Genomic DNA, 24,618 nt, shown 5'->3' with positions numbered 1-24,618 from the left:
ACTGGCAGCTCCTTGCAGACTGGCAGCTCCTTGCAGACTGGCAGCTCTGGCTGCTTCATGCAGACTGACCTCTCTGGCTGCTCCATGCAGACTGACAGCTCTGGCTGCTCCATGCAGACTGACATCTCTGGCTGCTCCATGCAGACTGACAGCTCTGGCTGCTCCATGCAGACTGACATCTCTGGCTGCTCCATGCAGACTGACAGCTCTGGCTGCTCCATGCAGACTGACAGCTCTGGCTGCTCCATGCAGACTGACAGCTCTGGCTGCTCCATGTAGACTGACAGCTCTGGCTGCTCCATGTAGACTGACAGCTCTGGCTGCTCCATGTAGACTGACAGCTCTGGCTGCTCCATGTAGACTGACAGTTCTGGCTGCTCCATGTAGACTGACAGCTCTGGCTGCTCCATGTAGACTGGCAGCTCTGGCTGCTTCATGCAGACTGACAACTCTGGCTGCTCCATGCAGACTGACAACTCTGGCTGCTCCATGCAGGCTGGCAGCTCTGGCTGCGCTGAACAGGCGGGAGACTCAAGCAGCGCTGTAGAGGAGGAAGGCTCTGGCTGCGCTGAACAGGCGGAAGACTCCGGCAGCGCAGGAGAGGAGAGAGGCTCTGGCTGCGCTGAACAGGCGGGAGACTCCAGCAGCGCTGTAGAGGAGAAAGGCTCTGGCTGCGCTGAACAGGCGGGAGACTCCGGCAGTGCAGGAGAGGAGGAAGGCTCTGGCAGCGCTGAACAGACAGGAGACTCCGACAGCGCAGGAGAGGAGAAAGGCTCCGGCAGCGCTGGAGAGGCGAGGCGCACTGTAGGCCTGATGCGTGGTGCTGGTACTGGTGGTACTGAACCGAGAACACGCACAGGAAGCCTGGTGCGGGGAGCTGCTACCGGAGGGCTGGAGTGTGGAGGTGGCACAGGATGGGCTAGACCGTGAAGGTGTACTGGAGATCTTGAGAGCAGTGCTGGCACAGGACGTGCAAGGCTAGGGATGTGCACAGGAGGCCTGGTGCGTGAGGCTGGCACCAACTTCACCAGCCGACTAACACGCACCTCAGGACGAGTATGGAGCGCTAACCCAGGTGCCATCAAATCCCTGACACGTTCCGTCGGGCGAATTCCATGCAAAAAGCACCAACACAGCAACTCCCTCATTTCTCTCTCCTCCAATTTCCCCATTAACTCCTTCATAGTCTCTGTTTCGCTCACCTCCAACACCGGCTCTGGTTCTGGTCTCCTCCTTGGCTCCTCACGATAAACAGGGAGAGTTTGATCAGGTCTGACTCCTGACCCTGCCACACTCTCCCTGAGCCCCCCCCCAAGAAATTTTTGGGGCTGACTCTCAGGCTTTCTTCCGAGTCGCCGTGCTGCCTCCTCATACCGGCGCCTCTCCGCTTTCGCCGCCTCCAGTTCTTCTTTGGGGAGGCGATATTCTCCAGGCTGAGCCCAGGGTCCTTCTCCGTTTAGGATTTCCTCCCATGTCCAGAAATCCTTATAGCGCATCTCCTCTTTGGGCTGCTCCTGCCTGTTGACACGTTGCTTGGTCCGTTGGTGGTGGGTGATTCTGTTACGGTTTTCTAGGTGTGAAGGAGAGTCGGACCAAAATGCAGCGTGTAGATTGCGATCCATGTTTAATGAACAACGTAAACACGAATTAACACAAACACTACAAAACAAAGAACGTAATGAACTAAACAGCCTATACTTGTGAAAACTAACAATGATAGGAACAAGGACACTAAGGACAATCACCCACGACAAACTCAAAGAATATGGCTGCCTAAATATGGTTCCCAATCAGAGACAACGATAAACACCTACCTCTGATTGAGAACCACTCCAGACAGCCATAGACTTTGCTAGATAAACCCACTAGCTACAATCCCAATACATACACACCAAAACCCCAAGACAAAACACACCACAATACAAAAACCCCATGCCACACCCTGGCCTGACCCAATACATGAAGAAAAACACAAAATACTTAGACCAGGGCGTGACAGACAGGCCTACCAATAAACATGTATCTATTACCTAAAGCTAAGCTAAGCCCTGGCACCACAGAAAGACCTCCATTGATCCGATAGGCATGCAGCCGCATAGACATGTTGCAGTTTCAGCACCGTGGACAGTGATCGGTAGTCTGTACTTCGATTTTACTTGGGAGAGGCGAACTCCGACCTTGCGGGGGTCGAGAGAAACTGTGTTACGCCAGTGACTGTAGTACTGTCATTCAATAGCACAGTATTCTTACTCTGTTACTCATATAGATGTGCAAAACAGATACTAAACTACTACTGGTTCAATCCTCAACCTGCATCCCCTTTTAGAGGGATGGTGGTAGGCCTATATTCACCACTTTGTTACAAAATATAATTATTTGAGATATTAGATGAAAACATTCCCCTAACAACATTCTTACCTGACCATAGTTCGCAGAATAGCACTACTCTCCAACATATAGGATGTCTTTCAAATGCTTTCAGAACACTAGACACGTTTAAGAGAGTGATGACTACATTAAATGTGTTGCATACTGTATGTGACCACTACTGTACGTGGGATTACCTTGTAAATATCCTAGATTTACTCGGTTCATGACATCGCTCGCGGTAAGATTAGCAACATCCTCTACAAGCCAGACGGGAAAGGCAGAAAGGAAACAGAAAGGAGAGAAGAAAGAAAAGGTCAGGCAAGCAGCAAAAATGCAAATTGCAGTTTTCAAATGGGGAAGTAAAAACAAACTAATATTCAAAGAAAGAAAAAATCATGTTCCCATGTTAAACGTTAGGCTATTAAATATTTATTTTTCATCATTGTAGAATTATTTGTTTATTTATAATGTAAATATCTATTTCTGGCTCAAGCATCCAATTTCAAAATAACGGTAATCCTTTATTACGTATTACATTTTTAATTTTTTTTTATGGCTTTCTGGCTGTATTACGTAATAAGCATTATATGGAATTATATGGAGAGAAATATATATAGAGAAATAATTTTTTCTTTTGCAAAAAGAGGGCGAAGGAAGCTGAGGAGAGAGGAAAAGAAAGGGAGGAGATGCAGGCAAAATGCTTCATATGCTTCAGACGTCCTTCCATCCAAGTGAAGGGTTATGCACATTCATAGAGAGGTTAAGCACATCCATAACAGGTTATGCAGGTTCATTGTCATACTGTCATGTAGAATACTTTGAATAATGGGGAATGAGCATGGGATACTCCTCAATGTTAATGTAAGGCATTGTGGGATGTTTATATGGTTACTGATGTTATGAGGCATTATGACACTTCTGTACACCCCTTGAAATGAATTCAATGAAGTGAGGTGAATGGATGGCAAGGTTGTACGGTGAAAACAACTGTCTTTAAAAAACCAACACAACTTAATAATATTACTACGATAGTATTTCCATCTGCTGAGAACAGTAATTAGTCATTGACAAACAATAATATCTAATTTACAGCAAAATATACTGCAAACATCTCTAACAATAATGTCCATCCTAAATTCTCCAACTAATCCCGTATCATTCTCATTCCATACAACACCAATAGCCAAACTATGAAAGATGACAAATATACTATACTGCCCCCTCCGTAACTAAATATGACACAGCACCCTGTACTGCCCCCCAGTTAATAAATATGACACAGCACCCTGTACTGCCCCCAGTTAATAAATATGACACAGCACCCTGTACTGCCCCTCAGTTAATAAATATGACACAGCATCCTGTACTGCCCCCAGGTTAATAAATATGACACAGCACCCTGTACTGCCCCTCAGTTACTAAATATGACACAGCACCCTGTACTGCCCCTCAGTTAATAAATATGACACAGCACCCTGTAATGCCCCTCAGTTACTAAATATGACACAGCACCCTGTAATGCCCCTCAGTTACTAAGTACTATCAGGGTGTCCTGTTACATTCTGCTCACCATATCCGACAGTGGGCAGTCCCAGGTGCTTCATGCGGTTCTTAACCAGCTCAGACAGCTCCTGTCTCTCTGAGCGCCGGTACAGGTTGAGGCGCTGCTGTGAGAACCGCTCGGTGCGGCTTGGAGGTTTGGTGTTCTTACGGCTCAGACGCCGCGCCCACTGGAGGCTCTTCTTCCTCAGTAACGGGTGTTCTGATTCGCTGGTGGTGGACATCCGGTGTGTTCTGGTTTTCTCCTTCCATGACTCGCTTCTGTTGTCCCTCTGATCGTCACCGCCAGTGTCCTCTACATTGATGGAGACTTGAGACTAGGGGGAGGGTGAAGGGTTAATACCATATCAACTGTGATGAGACTAGAGGGAGGGTGAAGGGTTAATACCATATCAACTGTGTGGACAGTATGAGACTAGAGGGAGGGTGAAGGGTTAATACCATATCAACTGTGTGGACAGTATGAGACTAGAGGGAGGGTGAAGGGTTAATACCATATCAACTGTGATGAGACTAGAGGGAGGGTGAAGGGTTAATACCATATCAACTGTGATGAGACTAGGGGAGGGTGAAGGGTTAATACCATATCAACTGTGATGAGACTAGGGGGAGGGTGAAGGGTTAATACCATATCAACTGTGTGAACAGTATGAGACTAGAGGGAGGGTGAAGGGTTAATACCATATCAACTGTGATGAGACTAGAGGGAGGGTGAAGGGTTAATACCATATCAACTGTGTGGACAGTATGAGACTAGAGGGAGGGTGAAGGGTTAATATCATATCAACTGTGTGGACAGTATGAGACTAGAGGGAGGGTGAAGGGTTAATACCATATCAACTGTGTGGACAGTATGAGACTAGGGGAGGGTGAAGGGTTAATACCATATCAACTGTGTGGACAGTATGAGACTAGAGGGAGGGTGAAGGGTTAATACCATATCAACTGTGTGGACAGTATGAGACTAGAGGGAGGGTGAAGGGTTAATACCATATCAACTGTGATGAGACTAGGGGAGGGTGAAGGGTTAATACCATATCAACTGTGATGAGACTAGAGGGATGGTGAAGGGTTAATACCATACCAACTGTGTGGACAGTATGAGACTAGAGGGAGGGTGAAGGGTTAATACCATATCAACTGTGTGGACAGTATGAGACTAGAGGGAGGGTGAAGGGTTAATACCATATCAACTGTGTGGACAGTATGAGACTAGGGGGAGGGTGAAGGGTTAATACCATATCAACTGTGTGGACAGTATGAGACTAGAGGGAGGGTGAAGGGTTAATACCATATCAACTGTGTGGACAGTATGAGACTAGAGGGAGCGTGAAGGGTTAATACCATATCAACTGTGTGGACAGTATGAGACTAGAGGGAGCGTGAAGGGTTAATACCATACCATATCGTGCTTCTACACCTGCATTGCTTGCTGTTTGGGGTTTTAGGCTGGGTTTCTGTACAGCACATTGAGATATCAGCTGATGTACGAAGGGCTATATAAATACATTTGATTTGATTTGATTTGATCAACTGTGTGGACAGTATGAGGATCCATTAGGATGTTTTGTTAACACTTTCCATCAGCGATAGAAGTTCTATAAACTGGAATCATTTATGATGCATTATGGGTGACAGCTTCACCAGTGTTTAATGCTGAATAAAACAGAATAGCTACAAAGTTGCTGTTCTTTTTTGATGCACTGCACATTTCAGCAGATAATGACAGTTATGTGACCATAATGCCATCTTACCTGTGGGTACCCATCCTTTAACTAGGAATGAGACAGACCAAACAAACAAAAACACACCATGGATGAAGTAAAAAAACTGAACAGAGTAGCATTGACAATAGTAAATATAATTTACTTGACCAAGAATGATTGTGTGTGTGAATTGCAGCACCAAATAACTAATTGATGCATATGAAGCATCATTACAATGAATAGCAGCACAATTATAGCACAAATATATTGGCCATAATCTATGGATGACTCAGAGGCGGGCTTGTTCAAATATTTTTTCAGAATGCATCCTTCCTTTTTTCTCACCCTTGAGACAATCACTGATCATTATGTGATTTGACAAGTGAAAGCAAGGTTACTATCCCTATTGCTTTCACTTACCTCAACAAGGAAGGAAAAAAATAAGAGATACTTGTGGATTTTGGCAACGAGGCCCTTTATCTACTTCCCCAGAGTCAGATCAACTGGTAGATACCATTTTTATGTCTCTGTGTCAAGTATGAAAAAACCCTGACGTATCCTTCTGAGGCCAAAAAGGAAGAAAGAAGGGAAGGAAGAAATGAATTAAGGTAGGAAGGGAGGAATTTAGGAATGAATGAAGGAAGGTAGGAAGGGAGGAATTTAGGAATGAATGAAGGAAGGTAGGAAGGAAGGTAGGAAGGAATGAAGAAAGGCAGAACGGAAGGAAGGATGCATCTTTAAAGTATTTGAACAGGGTCTGTGTCCATTCTGTCTTACCTCAGAAGAGGGGAACATGTGAGACTCTGTACGGTAGATGCCTATAGGAATCTCAGCACTGGAGGAACACAGCTTCTGGAACAACCTGCCGTACGTCCTGATCCACAGGTCCTCCTCTGTCACCTTCATCTGGGGAAGAGCAGGGAAGTAGACACATTCAGTACACGCACGCACGCACACACACACCCACGCACTTACAGTACACACATCCTAACATACTGTTGATATCCATACTTACTGCACACAGGTAACCCGACCCTGGTGTGGTGTCCAGGCCTAGTAGAAGTCTTGCTATGGGAATCATATAGTCCTTCACAAATGACTGTAAAAAACAAGAGAATGCATTAACAAACAGGAGGAACCATAGACTGAAAATGCTCATTTCTAGGCCCAGAGGAAACATTATAGAGTAGGGGTAAGAAACTACTGAATGATCACATGATCACACTTAAACATATATGGTAGGTCTCTCTCTCTCTATTTTTCTGATTAGTATTGCCTTGAGACACTGACCTAAGATCAGTTTGGAGGTTCTCCGCCTAATAGTTCAGATTTAGAGAAGGTAAGCTGATCATAGATCTGTGCCTAAGGGAGAGACTAAGCTGATCATAGATCTGTGCCTACGGGAGAGACTAAGCTGATCATAGATCTGTGCCTACGGGAGAGACTAAGCTGATCATAGATCTGTGCCTAAGGGAGAGACTAAGCTGATGATAGATCTGTGCCTACGGGAGAGACTAAGCTGATCATAGATCTGTGCCTACGGGAGAGACTAAGCTGATCATAGATCTGTGCCTACGGGAGAGACTAAGCTGATGATAGATCTGTGCCTACGGGAGAGACTAAGCTGATCATAGATCTGTGCCTAGAGACTAAGCTGATGATAGACTAAGACTAAGCTGATCATAGATCTGTGCCTACGGGGAGAGACTAATCTGTGCCTAAGGGAGAGACTAAGCTGATGATAGATCTGTGCCTACGGGAGAGACTAAGCTGATCATAGATCTGTGCCTACGGGAGAGACTAAGCTGATCATAGATCTGTGCCTACGGGAGAGACTAAGCTGATCGTAGATATTTGCCTACAGGAGAGACTAAGCTGATCAAACAGTCCATTTACACTCTGCTGGCTGAGACAAGGTGATACACCGCAGACAAACTCCCTAGCTAAGTCCCAAATGGTATCCTATTCCCTACAAATTCAGAAATGTCTTCAGTCCCTATGGCCCTGGTCAAACGTAATGCACTACATATGGAAAAGGCTGCTATTTGGGATATAACCCCTAATACCCACCTGGTAGAGTAGCGTATCCAGCATACTGATACTGAACACTCTGCCTGCAGCAAACGGCAGACGGAACATGAAGGCCAGGTTGGAACCCTTATCACGCTCTATCTATAAGGGGGAGAGGGAGGAGAGAACAGAGAGAGAGGGAGGGAAGGAGAGAGAAAGGGAGGGAGAAGAGAGAGAGAATGGGAGGATTGAGCAGATAGGGGAGAGGGAGGAGATAGAGAATGAGAGAAAGAGGGAAGGGAGAGAGAGCACATGAAATGTCATCAGCTGGCTTGTTAACCCAGTCCAGAGCATTATATCTTCATGTCTGAGTCTGTGTAACAGAGTTCACCTCCCACATGACATCCACACAGACAGAGAGTCAGTAATGAGGGCTGAAGCCTCAGATCTAAAGATAGATGGAGGAGTTACATGCCCCCACGCTGAACTCACCTTCTCTAGTTTGGAGAGAGCCAGAGAATAGCAGTCCTTAGCTCTGAACTGCATAAATCTCATGTTGGAGGGGTGGGTCAGCTCAGTGATGATACTAAGACTGGGGAACAGCCTGGAGAGATAGATGGGTAGATAGAGGGAGAGGGTGGTGGAAGAGGAGAGAGAGAGAGAAATTCAAAAGGAAATTATCTTAATTAACAGAGAAAAATGACCTCCTGTGTGCTACCTATATCCCCCCACTAGAATCCCCATACTTTAATGAAGACAGCTTCTCCATCCTGGAGGGGGAAATCAACCATTTCCAGGCCCTGGGACATGTACTAGTCTGTGGTGACCTAAATGCCAGAACCGGACAAGAACCTGACACCCTCAGCACACAAAGGGACAAACACCTACCTGGAGATGACAGCATTCCCTCCCCATATCTCAAATAGAAAATCGAAGAAAATGAACAACAATGACAAATGTTTTGATGAAGATTTAAGAAAGAAATTGAGAAACCTGTCCAACCAAAAACATAGAGACCCGGAAAACCTGAGTCTACGCCTTCACTATGGTGAATCACTAAAACAATACAGAAATACACTACGGAAAAAGAAGGAACAGCACGTCAGAAATCAGCTCAATGTAATTGAAGAATCCATAGACTCTAAACACTTCTGGGAAAATTGGAAAACACTTAACAAACAACAACACGAAGAGTTATCTATCCAAAACGGAGATGTATGGGTAAACCACTTCTCCAATCTTTTTGGCTCTTTAACAAAGAATAAAGAGCAAAAACATATACAGGACCAAATACAAACCTCAGAACCAACTATTAAAGACTACCAGAACCCACTGGATTCTCCAATTACCTTGAATGAGCTACAGGACAAAATAAAAACCCTCCAACCCAAAAAGGCATGTGGTGTTGAAGGTATCCTTAATGAAATTATCAAATATACAGACAACAAATTCCAATTGGCTATACTAAAACTCTTTAACCTCAACCTTAGCCCTTGCATCTTCCCCAATATTTGGAACCAAGAGGAGTGGAGACAAATTTGACCCCAATAACTACCGTGGGATATGCGTCAACAGCAACCATAGGAAAATCCTCTGCATTATCATTAACAGCAGACTTGTACATTTCCTCAATGAAAACAATGTACTGAGCAAATGTTAAATTGGCTTTTTACCAAATTACCATACAACAGACCATGTATTCACCCTGCACACCCTAATTGACAACCAAACAAACCAAAACAAAGACAAAGTCTTCTCATGGTTTGTTGATTTCAAAAAAGCCTTTGACTCAATTTGGCATGACGGTCTGCTATACAAATGGATGAAAAGTGGTGTTGGGGGTAAAACATATGACATTATAAAATCCATGTATACAAACAACAAGTGTGCGGTTAAAATAGGCAAACAACACACATATTTCTTCCCACAGGGCTGTGGGGTGAGACAGGGATGCAGCTTAAGCCTCACCCTCTTCAACATATATATCAACGAATTGGCGCGGGCACCAGAAACATCTGCAGCACCTGGCCTCACCCTACTAGAATCTGCAGTCAAATGTCTACTGTTTGCCTATGATCTGGTGCTTCTATCACCAACCAAGGAGGGCCTACAGCAGCACCTAGATATTCTGCACAGATTCTGCCAGACCTGGGCCCTGACAGTAAATCTCAGTAAAACCAAAATAATGGTGTTCCAAAAAAGGTCCAGTCGCCAGGACCACAAATACAAATTCTATCTAGACACCATTGCCCTAGAGCACACAAAAAACTATACATACCTTGGCCTAAACATCAGCGCCACAGGTAACTTCCACAAAGCTGTGAACGATGTGAGAGACAAGGCAAGAAGGGCATTCTATGCCATCAAAAGGAACACAAAATTCAACATACCAATTAGGATCTGGCTAAAAATACTTGAGTCAGTCATAGAGCCCATTGCCCTTTATGGTTGTGAGGTCTGGGGTCCGCTCACCAACCAAGACTTTACAAAATGGGACAAACACCAAATTGAGACTGCATGCAGAATTCTGCAAAAATATCCTCCGTGTACAACGTAGAACACGTAATAATGCATGCAGAGCAGAATTAGGCCGATACCCACTAATTATCAAAATCCAGAAAAGAGCCGTTAAATTCTACAACCACCTAAAAGGAAGCGATTCCCAAATCTTCCATAACAAAGCCATCACCTACAGAGAGATGAACCTGGAGAAGAGTCCCCTAAGCAAGCTGGTACAATTAGACCCAAGCAAATCATGAGAAAACAAAAAGATAATTACTTGACACATTGGAAAGAATGAACAAAAAAACAGAGCAAACTAGATTGCTATTTGGCCCTAAACAGAGAGTACACAGTGGCAGAATAGCTGACCACTGTGACTGACCCAAACTTAAGGAAAGCTTTGACTATGTACAGACTCAGTGAGCATAGCCTTGCTATTGAGAAAGGTCGCCGTAGGCAGACATGGCTCTCAAGAGAAGACAGGCTATGTGCACACTGCCCACAAAATGAGGTGGAAACTGAGCTGCACTTCCTAACCTCCTGCCAAATGTATGACCATATTAGAGACACATATTTCCCTCAGATTACACAGATCCAAAAAGAATTTGAAAACAAACCCAATTTTGATAAACTCCCATATCTACTGGGTGAAATTCCACAGTGTGCCATCACAGCAGCAATATTTGTGACCTGTTGCCAGAAGAAAAGGGCAACCAGTGAAGAACAAACACCATTGTAAATACAACCCATATTTATGCTTATTTATTTTCCCTTGTGTACTTTAACCATTTATACATTGTTACAACACTGTATATATACATAATATGACATTTGTAATGTCTTTATTGTTTTGAAACTCTGTATGTGTAATGTTTACTGTTAATTTTTATTGTTTATTTCACTTTTGTATATTATCTACCGCACTTGCTTTGGCACTGTTAACACATGTTTCCCATGCCAATAAAGCCCCTTGAATTGAATTGAGAGTAGGAAGGAAGGAAGGAGTCAAAGAGATTCAATGCTTTGGGCTCATGGGTAAGTACCAATCTAGCAGTGATGCATGGTTTCAGTTTTGGGATGTTGAATGAAACATTTCTACCCTGATAGATGCTCTGATAGATGCTGTTTAATACAGTTTCACCCAATGGTTTATTCATTTTACTTTCATGAAAAACAACAACATCATCTAACACTTCCATCTGACTGTCATCTAACACCTTCATCTGACACCACCATCTGACTCTCATCTGACACTTCCATCTGACTGTCATCTAACACCTTCATCTGACACCACCATCTGACTCTCATCTAACACTTCCATCTGACTCTCATCTAACACCTTCATCTGACACTTCCATCTGACTCTCATATAATACTTTAAAAAAAATCTTTCATCCAACACTTTCATCTGACTGTCATCTGACTTTCATCTGAGACTTTCATCTGACTGTCATCTGACTTTCATCTGAGACTTTCATCTGACTGTCATCTGACTTTCATCTGAGACTTTCATCTGACTGTCATCTGACTTTCATCTGAGACTGTCATCTGACTGTCATCTGAGACTTTCATCTAACACTTTCATCTGACTGTCATCTGACTTTCATCTGAGACTTTAATTTGACTTTCATCTAACACTTTCATCTGATACTTTCATCTGATACTTTCATCTGAATTTCAAATGACTTTGAATTTCCAGAGTGTATTTCATTGTTTTATGTCAGTTCCATGCTTGAAAAATGATTTTCCCTCTTGAATTTTAAAGACAGAGTATTTATAATGATTTACTATACTGCAAGTAGTCCATACTGTGCCGTAATAGGTTACTTGAAATGAAGACCTGCAACCAATCTGTGTGCAGCGCATTTACTGTATATCATTAAACATAGAAGCAGACATCTCACAGCATACCTGAACATGGTCTGTACGTTGACTATGGTTTTGGCGTCTGCCATATAGTCTTCCTCAGCACTCATGGTGCTCTCCTTGTCCACCACCACCAGGTTATCAGCATAGATGATGCCACACTGCAGAAGATTGTCCAGGCTGCCACAAAGAGAACCCATCATAACACAACACATCGTGACAAGCTGCCACAAAGAGAAACCAACACAATATATCATATTATGACATTCATGACTTTTACCTGACCTATAATATGTCATTAATGACACTCGTTAATTGCAAATCCCCTGGATAGTAATGATATGAGACATAATATACAGAGCATTCGGAAAGTAGACAGACCCCTTGACTTTCTCCACATTTTGTTAAGTTACAGCCTTATTCTAAAATGGATGAATTAAAACTATTTAACATAAATAGAAAGCGAAAAAAGGTTTTGGACACCCTGTTTCCATTGATCATCCTTGAGATGCACACAGCCAACACAACGCAGGAGTGGCTTTGGGACAAGTCTCTTAATGTCCTTGAGTGGCTCTGCCAGAGCCTGGACCTGAACCCGATCGAACATCTCTGGTGAGACCTGAAAATAGCTGTGCAGCGATGCTCCCCATCCAACCTGACAGAGTTTGAGAGGATCTGCAGAGAAGAATGGGAGAAACTCCCTAAATACTGGTGTGCCAAGCTTGTAGCATCATAGCAAAGAAGACTCGAGGCTGTAATCGCTGCCAAAGGTGCTTCAACAAAGTACTGAGTAAAGGGTCTGAATACTAATATATATATGATATTTTAAATGTTTTATTTTGAGTACATTTGCAACAATTTGTGTTTTTGCTTTGTCATTAGGGTATATTGTGTGTAGATTGATTCGGAAAAACAACAACTTCATCAATTTCAGAATAAGGCTGTAACGTATACTTTCCAAATGCACTGTATAGCTAATTAATGTGTAAATGAGGGGGGCACAGCATAATGTCATTGGGATGTCATTGGAATTGACCAGGGTCATTGGAATTCTGTGAAGTGAGGCGTTCCAGTAATGAACACCTACTTATCTATAGTTCCGGCCATGAAGTAGACCATTGGGAAACAGCAGATGGCTTCTAGGAAGTGGTTGTCAGGCCTGCAGGAATCACAACACTATATCAATAGGGTGTAGTAGAATTACATCATTATGTTAATCACATTACTTTTATATTAGAATGTATTCATATTAGTATTTTCACAATGTCTGTTCTTCTGAAATGAGTCTCTGAGGCTTAACGCTGACAGTTGATTTAAGATGCCTAGGTGATAAAACCTAAAGACTGCATTCCAATCCATGATTAGTGTTTGTGTGCCTGACTGCCGGTGCCAGGCAGAACCTCCCTCCAGTTTATTTCTCCCACGTGGCAGATGAATACTGGACTTCATGAATTTAGGGAAGGACCTAGTGTCCTATGTTGCATTAGTATGTTTGTTTAACAAAGTAGTTAAATGACCTAGAGACAGAAACCTGGTGCAATGTAAATGTTGCATGATAGCACAATGTACCTTTGTATAATTTCACAAATCTGTTGTTTGTCACATATTCAGGAGAACATGTCTTAACTATGAAATGCCGTGGCTTAGTTCTGCTCTTAGAGTTCTCAGTGATTACCTTAAGGGTGGTTACCGACCAACTCCGTTAGTGTAGTAATTAAATGATACATTTGCGTTGTTTTGAAGAAATCTAAGTCTCTCTATTTTGATTAGAATAATTCCATGACAAGGGGCAGGACACAGACAACTGCAACCACACATAAAGTACAGTACATACATACTAATGGGTATTAGACTATTAGAAGCCTCAGCAAATTTTGCAGCCAAACAATTTTCCTTTAAAAAAAATGTAACTACATAATGTCCTAAAATACTGTACATATGCAGCAAATATGTATTCTGTTTTTATGACAAAATACTGCTTCCTGATAACTCCAGATATGCAATATAGCCTGTTGCCATGGTAACTCCTCCAGAAGTAGATAACTGTATAGTGGGACTAGGATAGATACGCCGCCAGTGTGAAATGTTAGTCTCTGCCCCAGACTATATGGGATTACAGAGCTCCATGGCTTTCTGTTTAGCTACACAAACTTCCCTGGAGAGTCCTCTGAAGTTACTGTAATGAAATCCACACTGAATTATTATAGGCAAAAACATCACACAAACACACACCCCTGAAGCTTCCCAGAGCTCCATTTATCCAACAGAGAGGCACAGCCAGCAATATGAATAATGAAGAAATGATTTCTCATCCTGCAGCAGTTAAGTTAACTTCAGGCTGCAGCTGTATAATCACCTTACTCTCTCTACAATTACTTAATGTCACTAGATTTCATGCAGCCCAACACTAAATCTTGGCAAAACTTTATATTACAATAACCATCTGAGTGTAATGCATTTAAGTCCTATACCAAGTCCTATACCACATCCTATACCAAGTCATATACCACATCCTATACCACATCATATACCAAGTCATATACCACATCATATACCAAGTCCTCTACCACATTCTATACCCATTATTATACCAAGTCATATATCACATCATATACCAAGCCCTATACCACATCATATACCAAGTCCTATACCACATCATATACCAAGTCCTATACCAAGTCCTATACTACATCATATACCACATCTATACCACATCATATACCAAGTCCTATACCAAGTCCTATACCAAGTCCTGTACCACATCCTATACCACATCATATACCACATCATATACCAAGTCATATACCACATCATATACCAAGTCATATACCACATCATATACCAAGTCATATACCACATCATATACCACAGCCTATACCACATCATATACCACGTCCTATACCACATCCTATACCACATCATATACCACACCCTATACCAAGTCCTATACCACATCATATACCACACCCTATACCAAGTCATATACCAAGTCCTATACCAAGACCTATACCACATCCTATACCAAGTCCTATACCACATCCTATACCAAGTCCTATACTACATCATATACCAAGACCTATACCAAGTCCTATACCACATCATATACCAAGTCATATACCACATCATATACCAAGTCATATACCACATCATATACCAAGTCATATACCACATCATATACCACATCATATACCAAGTCCTATACCACATCATATACCACACCCTATACCAAGTCATATACCAAGTCCTATACCAAGTCCTATACCACATCCTATACCAAGTCCTATACCACATACTATACCAAGTCCTATCCCACATCATATACCAAGTCATATACCACATCATATACCAAGTCATATACCAAGTCCTATACCACATCCTATACCAAGTCCTATACCACATCATATACCAAGTCATATACCACATCCTATACCAAGTCCTATACCACATCCTATACCAAGTCCTATACTACATCATATACCAAGACCTATACCAAGTCCTATACCACATCATATACCAAGTCCTATACCACATCATATACCAAGTCCTATACCACATCATATACCAAGTCATATACCAAGTCCTATACCAATACCTATACCACATCATATACCAAGTCCTATACCACATCATGTACCAAGTCCTATACCACATCATATACCAAGTCCTATCCCACATCATATACCAAGTCCTATACCACATCCTATACCAAGTCCTATCCCACATCATATACCAAGTCCTATACCAAGTCCTTTACCAAGTCCTATACCACATCATATACCACATCATATACCACATCATATACCAAGTCATATACCACATCATATACCACATCCTATACCACATCCTATACCACATCATATACCAAGTCCTATACCACATCATATACCACACCCTATACCAAGTCATATACCAAGTCCTATACCAAGTCCTATACCACATCCTATACCAAGTCCTATACCACATACTATACCAAGTCCTATCCCACATCATATACCAAGTCATATACCACATCATATACCAAGTCATATACCAAGTCCTATACCACATCCTATACCAAGTCCTATACCACATCATATACCAAGTCATATACCACATCCTATACCAAGTCCTATACCACATCCTATACCAAGTCCTATACTACATCATATACCAAGACCTATACCAAGTCCTATACCACATCATATACCAAGTCCTATACCACATCATATACCAAGTCCTATACCACATCATATACAAGTCATATACCAAGTCCTATACCAATACCTATACCACATCATATACCAAGTCCTATACCACATCATGTACCAAGTCCTATACCACATCATATACCAAGTCCTATCCCACATCATATACCAAGTCCTATACCACATCCTATACCAAGTCCTATCCCACATCATATACCAAGTCCTATACCAAGTCCTTTACCAAGTCCTATACCACATCATATACCACATCATATACCAAGTCATATACCACATCATATACCAAGTCATATACCACATCATATACCAAGTCATATACCACATCATATACCAAGTCATATACCACATCATATACCACAGCCTATACCACATCATATACCACATCCTATACCACATCCTATACCACATCATATACCAAGTCCTATACCACATCATATACCACACCCTATACCAAGTCATATACCAAGTCCTATACCAAGTCCTATACCACATCCTATACCAAGTCCTATACCACATCCTATACCAAGTCCTATCCCACATCATATACCACATCATATACCAAGTCATATACCAAGTCCTATACCACATCCTATACCAAACCCTATACCACATCATATACCAAGTCATATACCACATCATATACCAAATCATATACCAAGGCCTATACCACATCCTATACCAAGTCCTATCCCACATCATATACCAAGTCATATACCACATCATATACCAAGTCCTATACCACATCACATACCAAGTCATATACCAAGTCCTATACCACATCCTATACCACATCCTATACCAAGCCCTATACCACATCATATACCAAGTCATATACCACATCATATACCAAGCCCTATACCACATCCTATACCAAGTCCTATACTACATCATATACCAAGACCTATATCAAGTCCTATACCACATCATATACCAAGTCCTATACCACATCATATACCACATCCTATACCCATTATTATACCAAGTCATATACCACATCATATACCAAGTCATATACCAAGTCATATACCACATCCTATACCCATTATTATACCAAGTCCTATACCACATCATATACCACGTCATATACCACATCATATACCACGTCATATACCACATCATACACCACGTCATATACCACATCATATACCACGTCATATACCACATCATATACCACGTCATATACCACATCATACACCACGTCATATACCTTTTCAAGTCTTAATCAGCAAGTGTAATGCATTATGAAAACATGTATAGGTGTTATTATGCATTTAGTCTGTTTAAATGCATTACACACAGGTGGATACATGATATGTTATCTAAAACCATTATAAAGAGGCACAGACCAGTCATGTGGTTGCTTATGGGGTAACCTCACCCTCAAGCTATTGCGCCCAGTGCAGTCTGGTGCGTGAAACTACTTACGGGTAGTCTAATAGCAGGACGATAGGGTTGAGCTCTTTCCTGGGGCGGTAGTAGGCCCGCAGAGGGACGATGAAGTTATAGAGGCCGTTCCCTGCCATCTCTGCAGATACTATGATCAGCTTGTTCTTAAAACCATAGGCCTTAGCATCCTCAAAACTGTTGTGCCTGCAACCCTGGATGTCATGGAAAGTTAGGTGAAAGGTCATTATGTTTCAGGTTTGTTATAATGATTTAAATGTTTGTCAGTGTTACTGAGTGAAGTCTAAGGCAAGTTTTTTGTCCATAAACATATGATATTCCATGAACTATTGTGACAACACTAAACAGTTAGGTTTGTCTGCTGTATTCTATTATTCAAAGATGAGTACACTTTCTATTCATACAGTCAAGTTTACAAGCTAATGTACAATACCATTGTTAAAACATGGTGCAACCAACACAGCTCAACACAATAAGATATAATAAATTGTTTGCTGTCTTTGGAACAAGACTGTGTGGCTTAATAATTACTACATGAGAGAACAAAACCAAGTTTGTTTGTCAACTATAGACTTCATTACATCCTTGTCTCTACTCACCTTGTCCAGACGAAGGCAGCAGAATGAGGCTTTCTGGGGTAAGAGATGGCACAGGGTTGGAGAGCTGCCAATGTAGGGCGAGTTGGGAGGATATCCTTTCACAAAACTGAGGTGAAAAGTTAAAATGAACAACAAATACACACCAGTCAGAGAGACTTTAGAAGAGGCAATGAACCAAAAACTTTAGCGACAAGGCAATCTATTGAATAATGTTTCAATGTCAATCATTGATACCATCTATTTGTCATTGTGTCATTGACACAGCTATTTGTCATTGTGTCATTGACACAGCTATTTGTCAGTGTAAAGTATTGCACACATGTTGAAGGTTAACACAAAAGATTGATGGATTGTTACATACAGTATCGAGACCGAGTGTATATAGCCTTTTCTCAAAGGCTTGTTATCATGACCACACAGGGGCACTGTGGGACTGTATGGCTCATGACCAGAACACAATATAAAATTCTCTCTCTCTCTCTCTCTTCCAGGCAGCAGTCTGCCAAACCACAGTGTATTACTTATGTAACTGTTGTCTAAGGGCTTCAATGGTATGCATTGAAAGATGTAAAGAAAGGGAGAAAGAAATAGAGTGAGAGAGAGAAAATAAGAAAAGAAAGAAAGGATCCACTCTAACCCCCCCCCCACACACATCTTCTCTTTCCTTTGGTGATGGAATGGATAGAGTAGCTGTGTGACTCAACATTGAGCTGAACAGACGTTATAAAAGCCGACTAGACATTATCATATTGACTGTCAGTTAATAATGAAAACAATCATTCTAGCTACAGCCCAGCCATAAGCCATGGCCTGTAGCGTTGAAACCAGTGAGGGCTGATACACCATTTCGGAAACACAGCCCAAGCCCTTCCAACTTCCCTTTGCCCTCCTCGACATCTCTGATTGGACACTCACTCGGACACCGACGAGCTCTCTTCGTCTGATTGGTTGGTCTCGTCCTCTGATTGGTCACTGAGCAGGTCGCAGGGCAGGATGGAAGAGGAGTCAGCGATCTCCAAGACGGGGGCGATGCTGGGCCGTCTGCTTCCAGACCCGTTCTCTGTGGGCAGGGTCAGCTTGCTGCTGTCCTCTGGGGGGTCCGTCGGGTTCTGGAGGTCCATGGCGACCGTCCCTGAAAGAGGTGGTTGAATGGTTGGTAAGATAGTTGGTTGGTACAATGGGGTGGTAGTGTGATGGGATTGGGCACCACTGATAGATAGAAAGAGAAGTTGTTGTAATTGTTTACAGAAACCTTAAGTTGATATACTATGATTTCCTATGAATACTCTATACTCTATAGTGTAGTGTAAGCACATTTTATGTTGCCTTGCCTTGCATGATTCATTATCTAATCATCTTTTCGTGTGAAATGAACCAGCACAGCTGACGTGCTAACTGCACTGTCATTGCTTCTGGTTGAATTAGTGAAGTCACTTAGTCTTTTGTCCTTGCCCAAAGCTGCACACTGATCCATCAAACTCATGTGTCCTCAATGCACTGAATTTTATTAGACTTTACAGACCAATGTCCTCAATGTTATCTATTCAACACTATCCGATCTACCCCCCATCTAGTTGAACAAAAAGTTAATGTATCCATATAAGACTGTACTATACAGTACCTGGACAAAGAGCAGTTGAATACAACATGTTTTTAATAGATCGTGTCAACTGAATGAATGTCTTTGAGGTTTTTGTCCTCGTGATAAATGACATATTCTAAAGCCTTCAATCCATTTCGATGTTTCTACCTTGTATCTCATTTCTGAGAGGTTAAACATCGGGCATATCTTAATCTGTTGTAATGGGAAGTAGCAGCATCCAACGCAAGTACAAGTACATTTTTTGATAAACAGAACTAAAACGATGCAAAACTATGTGCAAAAACCCCGCAAAGAACTGATTAACAGCAAATCACAGGAGGTTGGTGGCACCTTAATTGGGGAGGACGGGCTTGTGGTAATGTCTGGAGCGGAATAGCTGGAATGGCATCAAATACAGCAAACACCTGGTTTGATGCCATTCCATTGGCTCCGTTCCAGCCATTATTATGAGCCGTCCTCCCCTCAGCAGCCTCCACTGCAACACATTTACAGAAAACATCAACCTATACCAAAACAACAGAATAACTGTGTTGACAGAAATCCTTCTCCAACTACACTACGGTGTTGCCTTACAACAGGACAATTCAATAGTAGCAACATGCACAAACTTACCATACGAAGTGGCCTGATCAACTTTAACACGTCGTAGCAAAACAACAACAACAAAAACAACAACAACAACAGAAACCAAGTCAACCCAGAAAAGGAAAAAAAACAATAGTCAGACGAGAACACATGCATGAAGTCACAAGCATACAAAACAACCATCAACACCAACATGTCAATGGCAACATTGCACTGTGAAAGGTAGCATTGCACTGTGAAAGGTAGCATTGTACTGTGAAAGGTAGCATTGCACTGTGAAAGGTAGCATTGTACTGTGAAAGGTAGCATTGCACTGTGAAAGGTAGCATTGTACTGTGAAAGGTAGCATTGCACTGTGAAAGGTAGCATTGTACTGTGAAAGGTAGCATTGTACTGTGAAAGGTAGCATTGCACTGTGAAAGGTAGCGTTGCACTGTGAAAGGAAGTATTGCACTGTGAAAGGTAGCATTGTACTGTGAAAGGTAGCATTGCACTGTGAAAGGTAGCGTTGCACTGTGAAAGGAAGTATTGCACTGTGAAAGGTAGCGTTGCACTGCGAAAGGTCGCATTGCACTGTGAAAGTTAGCAAATATATAGCAGTGACAAGTGAAGAATCCCTCCTCGCCCCCATTCTCTCACGCCCTTGCAACACTAGGCTCACTCCTCTGATTTTCCCTCCCTCCGTCTGATCTTTATAAGACTCTGACATCCCTCCCCCTCCCTCCCTCCCTCCCTCCCTCCCTCCCTCCCTCCCTCCCTCCCTCCCTCCCTTATAAGACTCTTATAAGACCAACTCTTCCTCCCTCCCTTTTATAAGACTCGGCCATTCCTCCTCACTCCCTCCCTTCCTCCCTGATCTTTATAAGACTCGGCCATTCCTCCTCACTCCCTCCCTCCCTCCCTTCCTCCCTGTTCTTTATAAGACTCGGCCATTCCTCCTCCCTCCCTTATCTTTATAAGACTCGGCCATTCCTCCTCCCTCCCTCCCTGACTTTTATAAGACTCGGCCATTCCTCCTCACTCCCTTCCTCCCTGATCTTTATAAGACTCGGCCATTCCTCCTCACTCCCTCCCTTCCTCCCTGATCTTTATAAGACTCGGCCATTCCTCCTCACTCCCTCCCTTCCTCCCTGATCTTTATAAGACTCGGCCATTCCTCCTCACTCCCTTCCTCCCTGATCTTTATAAGACTCGGCCATTCCTCCTCACTCCCTCCCTGATCTTTATAAGACTCGGCCATTCCTCCTCACTCCCTCCCTCCCTCCCTTCCTCCCTGATCTTTATAAGACTCGGCCATTCCTCCTCACTCCCTCCCTCCCTGATCTTTATAAGACTCGGCCATTCCTCCTCACTCCCTCCCTCCCTCCCTTCCTCCCTGATCTTTATAAGACTTGGCCATTCTTCATCACTCCCTACTCGACTCTCATTCTGCATTAGGCTCACTAGTGTTGGGGAAGCTACTCTGAAAATATAGTTTACCAAGCTACCAATTACTTTACACGGGGATAAGTTAAGCTACACTAAAGCTACCCTTAAGAAAAATTATCAAAAATGTCATAGACTACAAATTGCAAGAACAGATCACTCTGTAGTCCGATGTCAACATAATGTGTGATTTAGCCTAAAAGTGAGAATTAGGTAGTCCCGATTCCCCCCAAAAGTTGTGTGTATTTCAAATAGTTAGCTACACCACTACATGGCAAAACAAGCTTTAATTACTGAACAAAACACAACAAAGATTAGAATTTAGATAAACTACAACCAAGCTAGTGCAAAATGTACTGTAATTAAATTACTAGTTGTTACATTACATGTAGTTCATTACCTCCCAACACTGAGGCTCACCCATCCCTCCTCCCTCTCACCTGCTCCCCTTTACTAAGCTATCCCTCCCTCCCTTCCCTTCGTTCCTCACCCATACTGGCGATGATGCTGTGTACAGGCAGCCTGGAGGGGGCATCGTACAGCCCGGCCACCGGCAGGCCCTTGTTGTCCTTCTCCTCCTGTTTAAAGATGAAGGCGCTGTTCTCCTCCTTGGTGATGTTGATGTAGTAGCAGGTGTCTGGGGCAGCCATGATGTGGCGAGGACCAGGGTTCAGCAGGATGCTCTTGTTGTCCTCCCTCTTCACCCCGATCAGACACACACCATACCTGAGGGGAGATGAAGAACAGCCATCTGGCATGCTGTGCTTAGTGTAATCCAGGGGTGCACAACTCTGGTTCTAAAGGGCTTCTGGCTACAGGCTATGCCGGTTTGCCTTGGTTTGACAGAGAGTGATTAACCTTGAAGCCATGAACCAAGAGACAAATACCCAGGGAGCTAATCTAATCGAAACCCAAGAATATGCCACATATTTACAGATGTATCAATCAAGTCCCAGGGGAAACGGACACTAAGACTGCTGTCCTCAAGGTTTGCAGAGTGTCAGAGAACAGCAAGAAGTTCTTATACAAGCCATGGCAGGAAGTCTACTCACTTCTTGTGTGCGTGGAAGGAGGCATATGTGAAACTCTTCCCATCATACTCCCCAAAGAACTTGCTGTCACAGAGGCGGATATGGTAGACCTCGTTCCCCGAGCACCGTCCGTACGTCCTCTGCCACTGTTCTGGAGACAGCTGGCCTTCCCTGTAGTCAAAAACAGAAGAAGTGGAGAAAACTCATTGTGGCCTTATGTCCCAATGGGGAGGAATATGACTGATGAAGTAAGGGGATGAAGATGACTGATGAAGTAAGGTGATGAAAATGATTGATGAAGTAATGGGATGAAGATGACTGATGAAGGTGATGAAGATGATTGATGAAGTAAGGGGATGAAGATGACTGTTGAAGTAATGGGATGAAGATGACTGATGAAGGTGATGAAGATGATTGATGAAGTAAGGGGATGAAGATGACTGATGACATAAGGAAATTAAGATGACTGATGAAGTAAGGGGATGAAGATGACTGATGACGTAAGGTAATGAAAATGATTGATGAAGTAAGGGGATGAAGATGACTGATGACATAAGGGGATGAAGATGAGTGATGAAGCCTTGACCTGAGATGTTAAAGAAACGTGAAGGACTGTTAGAGCAATGTGAGGGCCTGTGACAGTGATGAACTACTTAGCTATCATGTAGAGACTCTGATACCCTTTTCACATTACTGTCTCCACCTGACCCGTAATGTGCTGTTTGAGATATTTCATTATAGTCAGAGAGGTCATGCCCATAAGGGGCGTAGGGGAACGTGGCCCCCAAATTTGTCCTGTTAAAAACGTTAAATGTAAAAATATATATATTTTGTATTTTTTGGTAGAATTTTTTGTTGTTGTTTCTCTGTAATACTACAAGCCACGTATGAATTGTAGGAAGTTGTCTTTAGCCCAGATAGGTTACCCATCTCCCAACCTCATAACTAGCTACCAAGAAGTCATTTCAGGCTATCAATCAAGTTAGACCAGTTATCTCCCAACTCATTGTAATTCCCTGACTTGATCTGCAACTCAGCACCTTTCCTTGTCTTGATTGACAGCTCCATCAAAAATTGCTTCTGAACTTTTATGAGCTTGTAACTCCCGCCATCTAAATCTCCAACCAATAATTACCTTGTTGAGAATAAGGTCATCCCAACACATCAATTAATCTCTCTCTCTCTCTCTCTCTCTCTCTCTCTCTCTCTCTCTCTCTCTCTCAATTCAATTCAATTCAAGGGCTTTATTGGCATGGGAAACATGTGTTAACATTGCCAAAGCAAGTGAGGTAGACAACATACAAAGTGAATATATAAAGTGAAAAACAACAAAAATTAACAGTAAACATTACACATACAGAAGTTTCAAAACAGTAAAGACATTACAAATGTCATATTATATATATATACAGTGTTCTAACAATGTACAAATGGCTAAAGGACACAAGATAAAATAAATAAGCATAAATATGGGTTGTATTTACAATGGTGTTTGTTCTTCACTGGTTGCCCTTTTCTCGTGGCAACAGGTCACAAATCTTGCTGCTGTGATGGCACACTGTGGAATTTCACCCAGTAGATATGGGAGTTTTTCAAAATTGGATTTGTTTTCAAATTCTTTGTGGATCTGTGTAATCTGAGGGAAATATGTCTCTCTAATATGGTCATACATTGGGCAGGAGGTTAGGAAGTGCAGCTCAGTTTCCACCTCATTTTGTGGGCAGTGAGCACATAGCCTGTCTTCTCTTGAGAGCC

General features: G+C 42.6%; 1 protein-coding gene across 9 annotated transcripts in view; it reads right to left on the bottom strand.

Moving 5' to 3' along the window:
* Positions 1-24,618, bottom strand: part of LOC112263911 (potassium channel subfamily T member 1-like) — a 155,632-nt gene that overhangs the window by 7,776 nt on the left and 123,238 nt on the right. For 4 of the 9 annotated variants that reach the window (XM_042331361.1, XM_042331362.1, XM_042331368.1 and 1 more), the window contains 14 exons: positions 22,885-23,034; positions 22,323-22,558; positions 19,135-19,351; positions 18,220-18,325; positions 17,642-17,814; positions 13,102-13,173; positions 12,060-12,194; positions 8,139-8,250; positions 7,707-7,808; positions 6,652-6,735; positions 6,414-6,542; positions 5,685-5,705; positions 3,941-4,247; positions 2,565-2,627 (listed from right to left, as the gene is read on the bottom strand). In XM_042331361.1, coding sequence (XP_042187295.1) covers positions 2,565-2,627; positions 3,941-4,247; positions 5,685-5,705; positions 6,414-6,542; positions 6,652-6,735; positions 7,707-7,808; positions 8,139-8,250; positions 12,060-12,194; positions 13,102-13,173; positions 17,642-17,814; positions 18,220-18,325; positions 19,135-19,351; positions 22,323-22,558; positions 22,885-23,034 — 1,907 coding nt within the window. The remainder of the gene's footprint in view (positions 1-2,564; positions 2,628-3,940; positions 4,248-5,684; positions 5,706-6,413; positions 6,543-6,651; positions 6,736-7,706; positions 7,809-8,138; positions 8,251-12,059; positions 12,195-13,101; positions 13,174-17,641; positions 17,815-18,219; positions 18,326-19,134; positions 19,352-22,322; positions 22,559-22,884; positions 23,035-24,618) is intronic. The other 5 variants (XM_042331366.1, XM_042331369.1, XM_042331363.1 and 2 more) reach the window with 3 other exon arrangements.

The sequence above is a fragment of the Oncorhynchus tshawytscha genome, linkage group LG12 (assembly GCF_018296145.1).
Source record: "Oncorhynchus tshawytscha isolate Ot180627B linkage group LG12, Otsh_v2.0, whole genome shotgun sequence".
Taxonomy (NCBI): Eukaryota; Metazoa; Chordata; class Actinopteri; order Salmoniformes; family Salmonidae; genus Oncorhynchus; species Oncorhynchus tshawytscha.
Note: the sequence above shows the minus strand (reverse complement) of the source record. Positions and strands in the feature narration are given on the sequence as shown.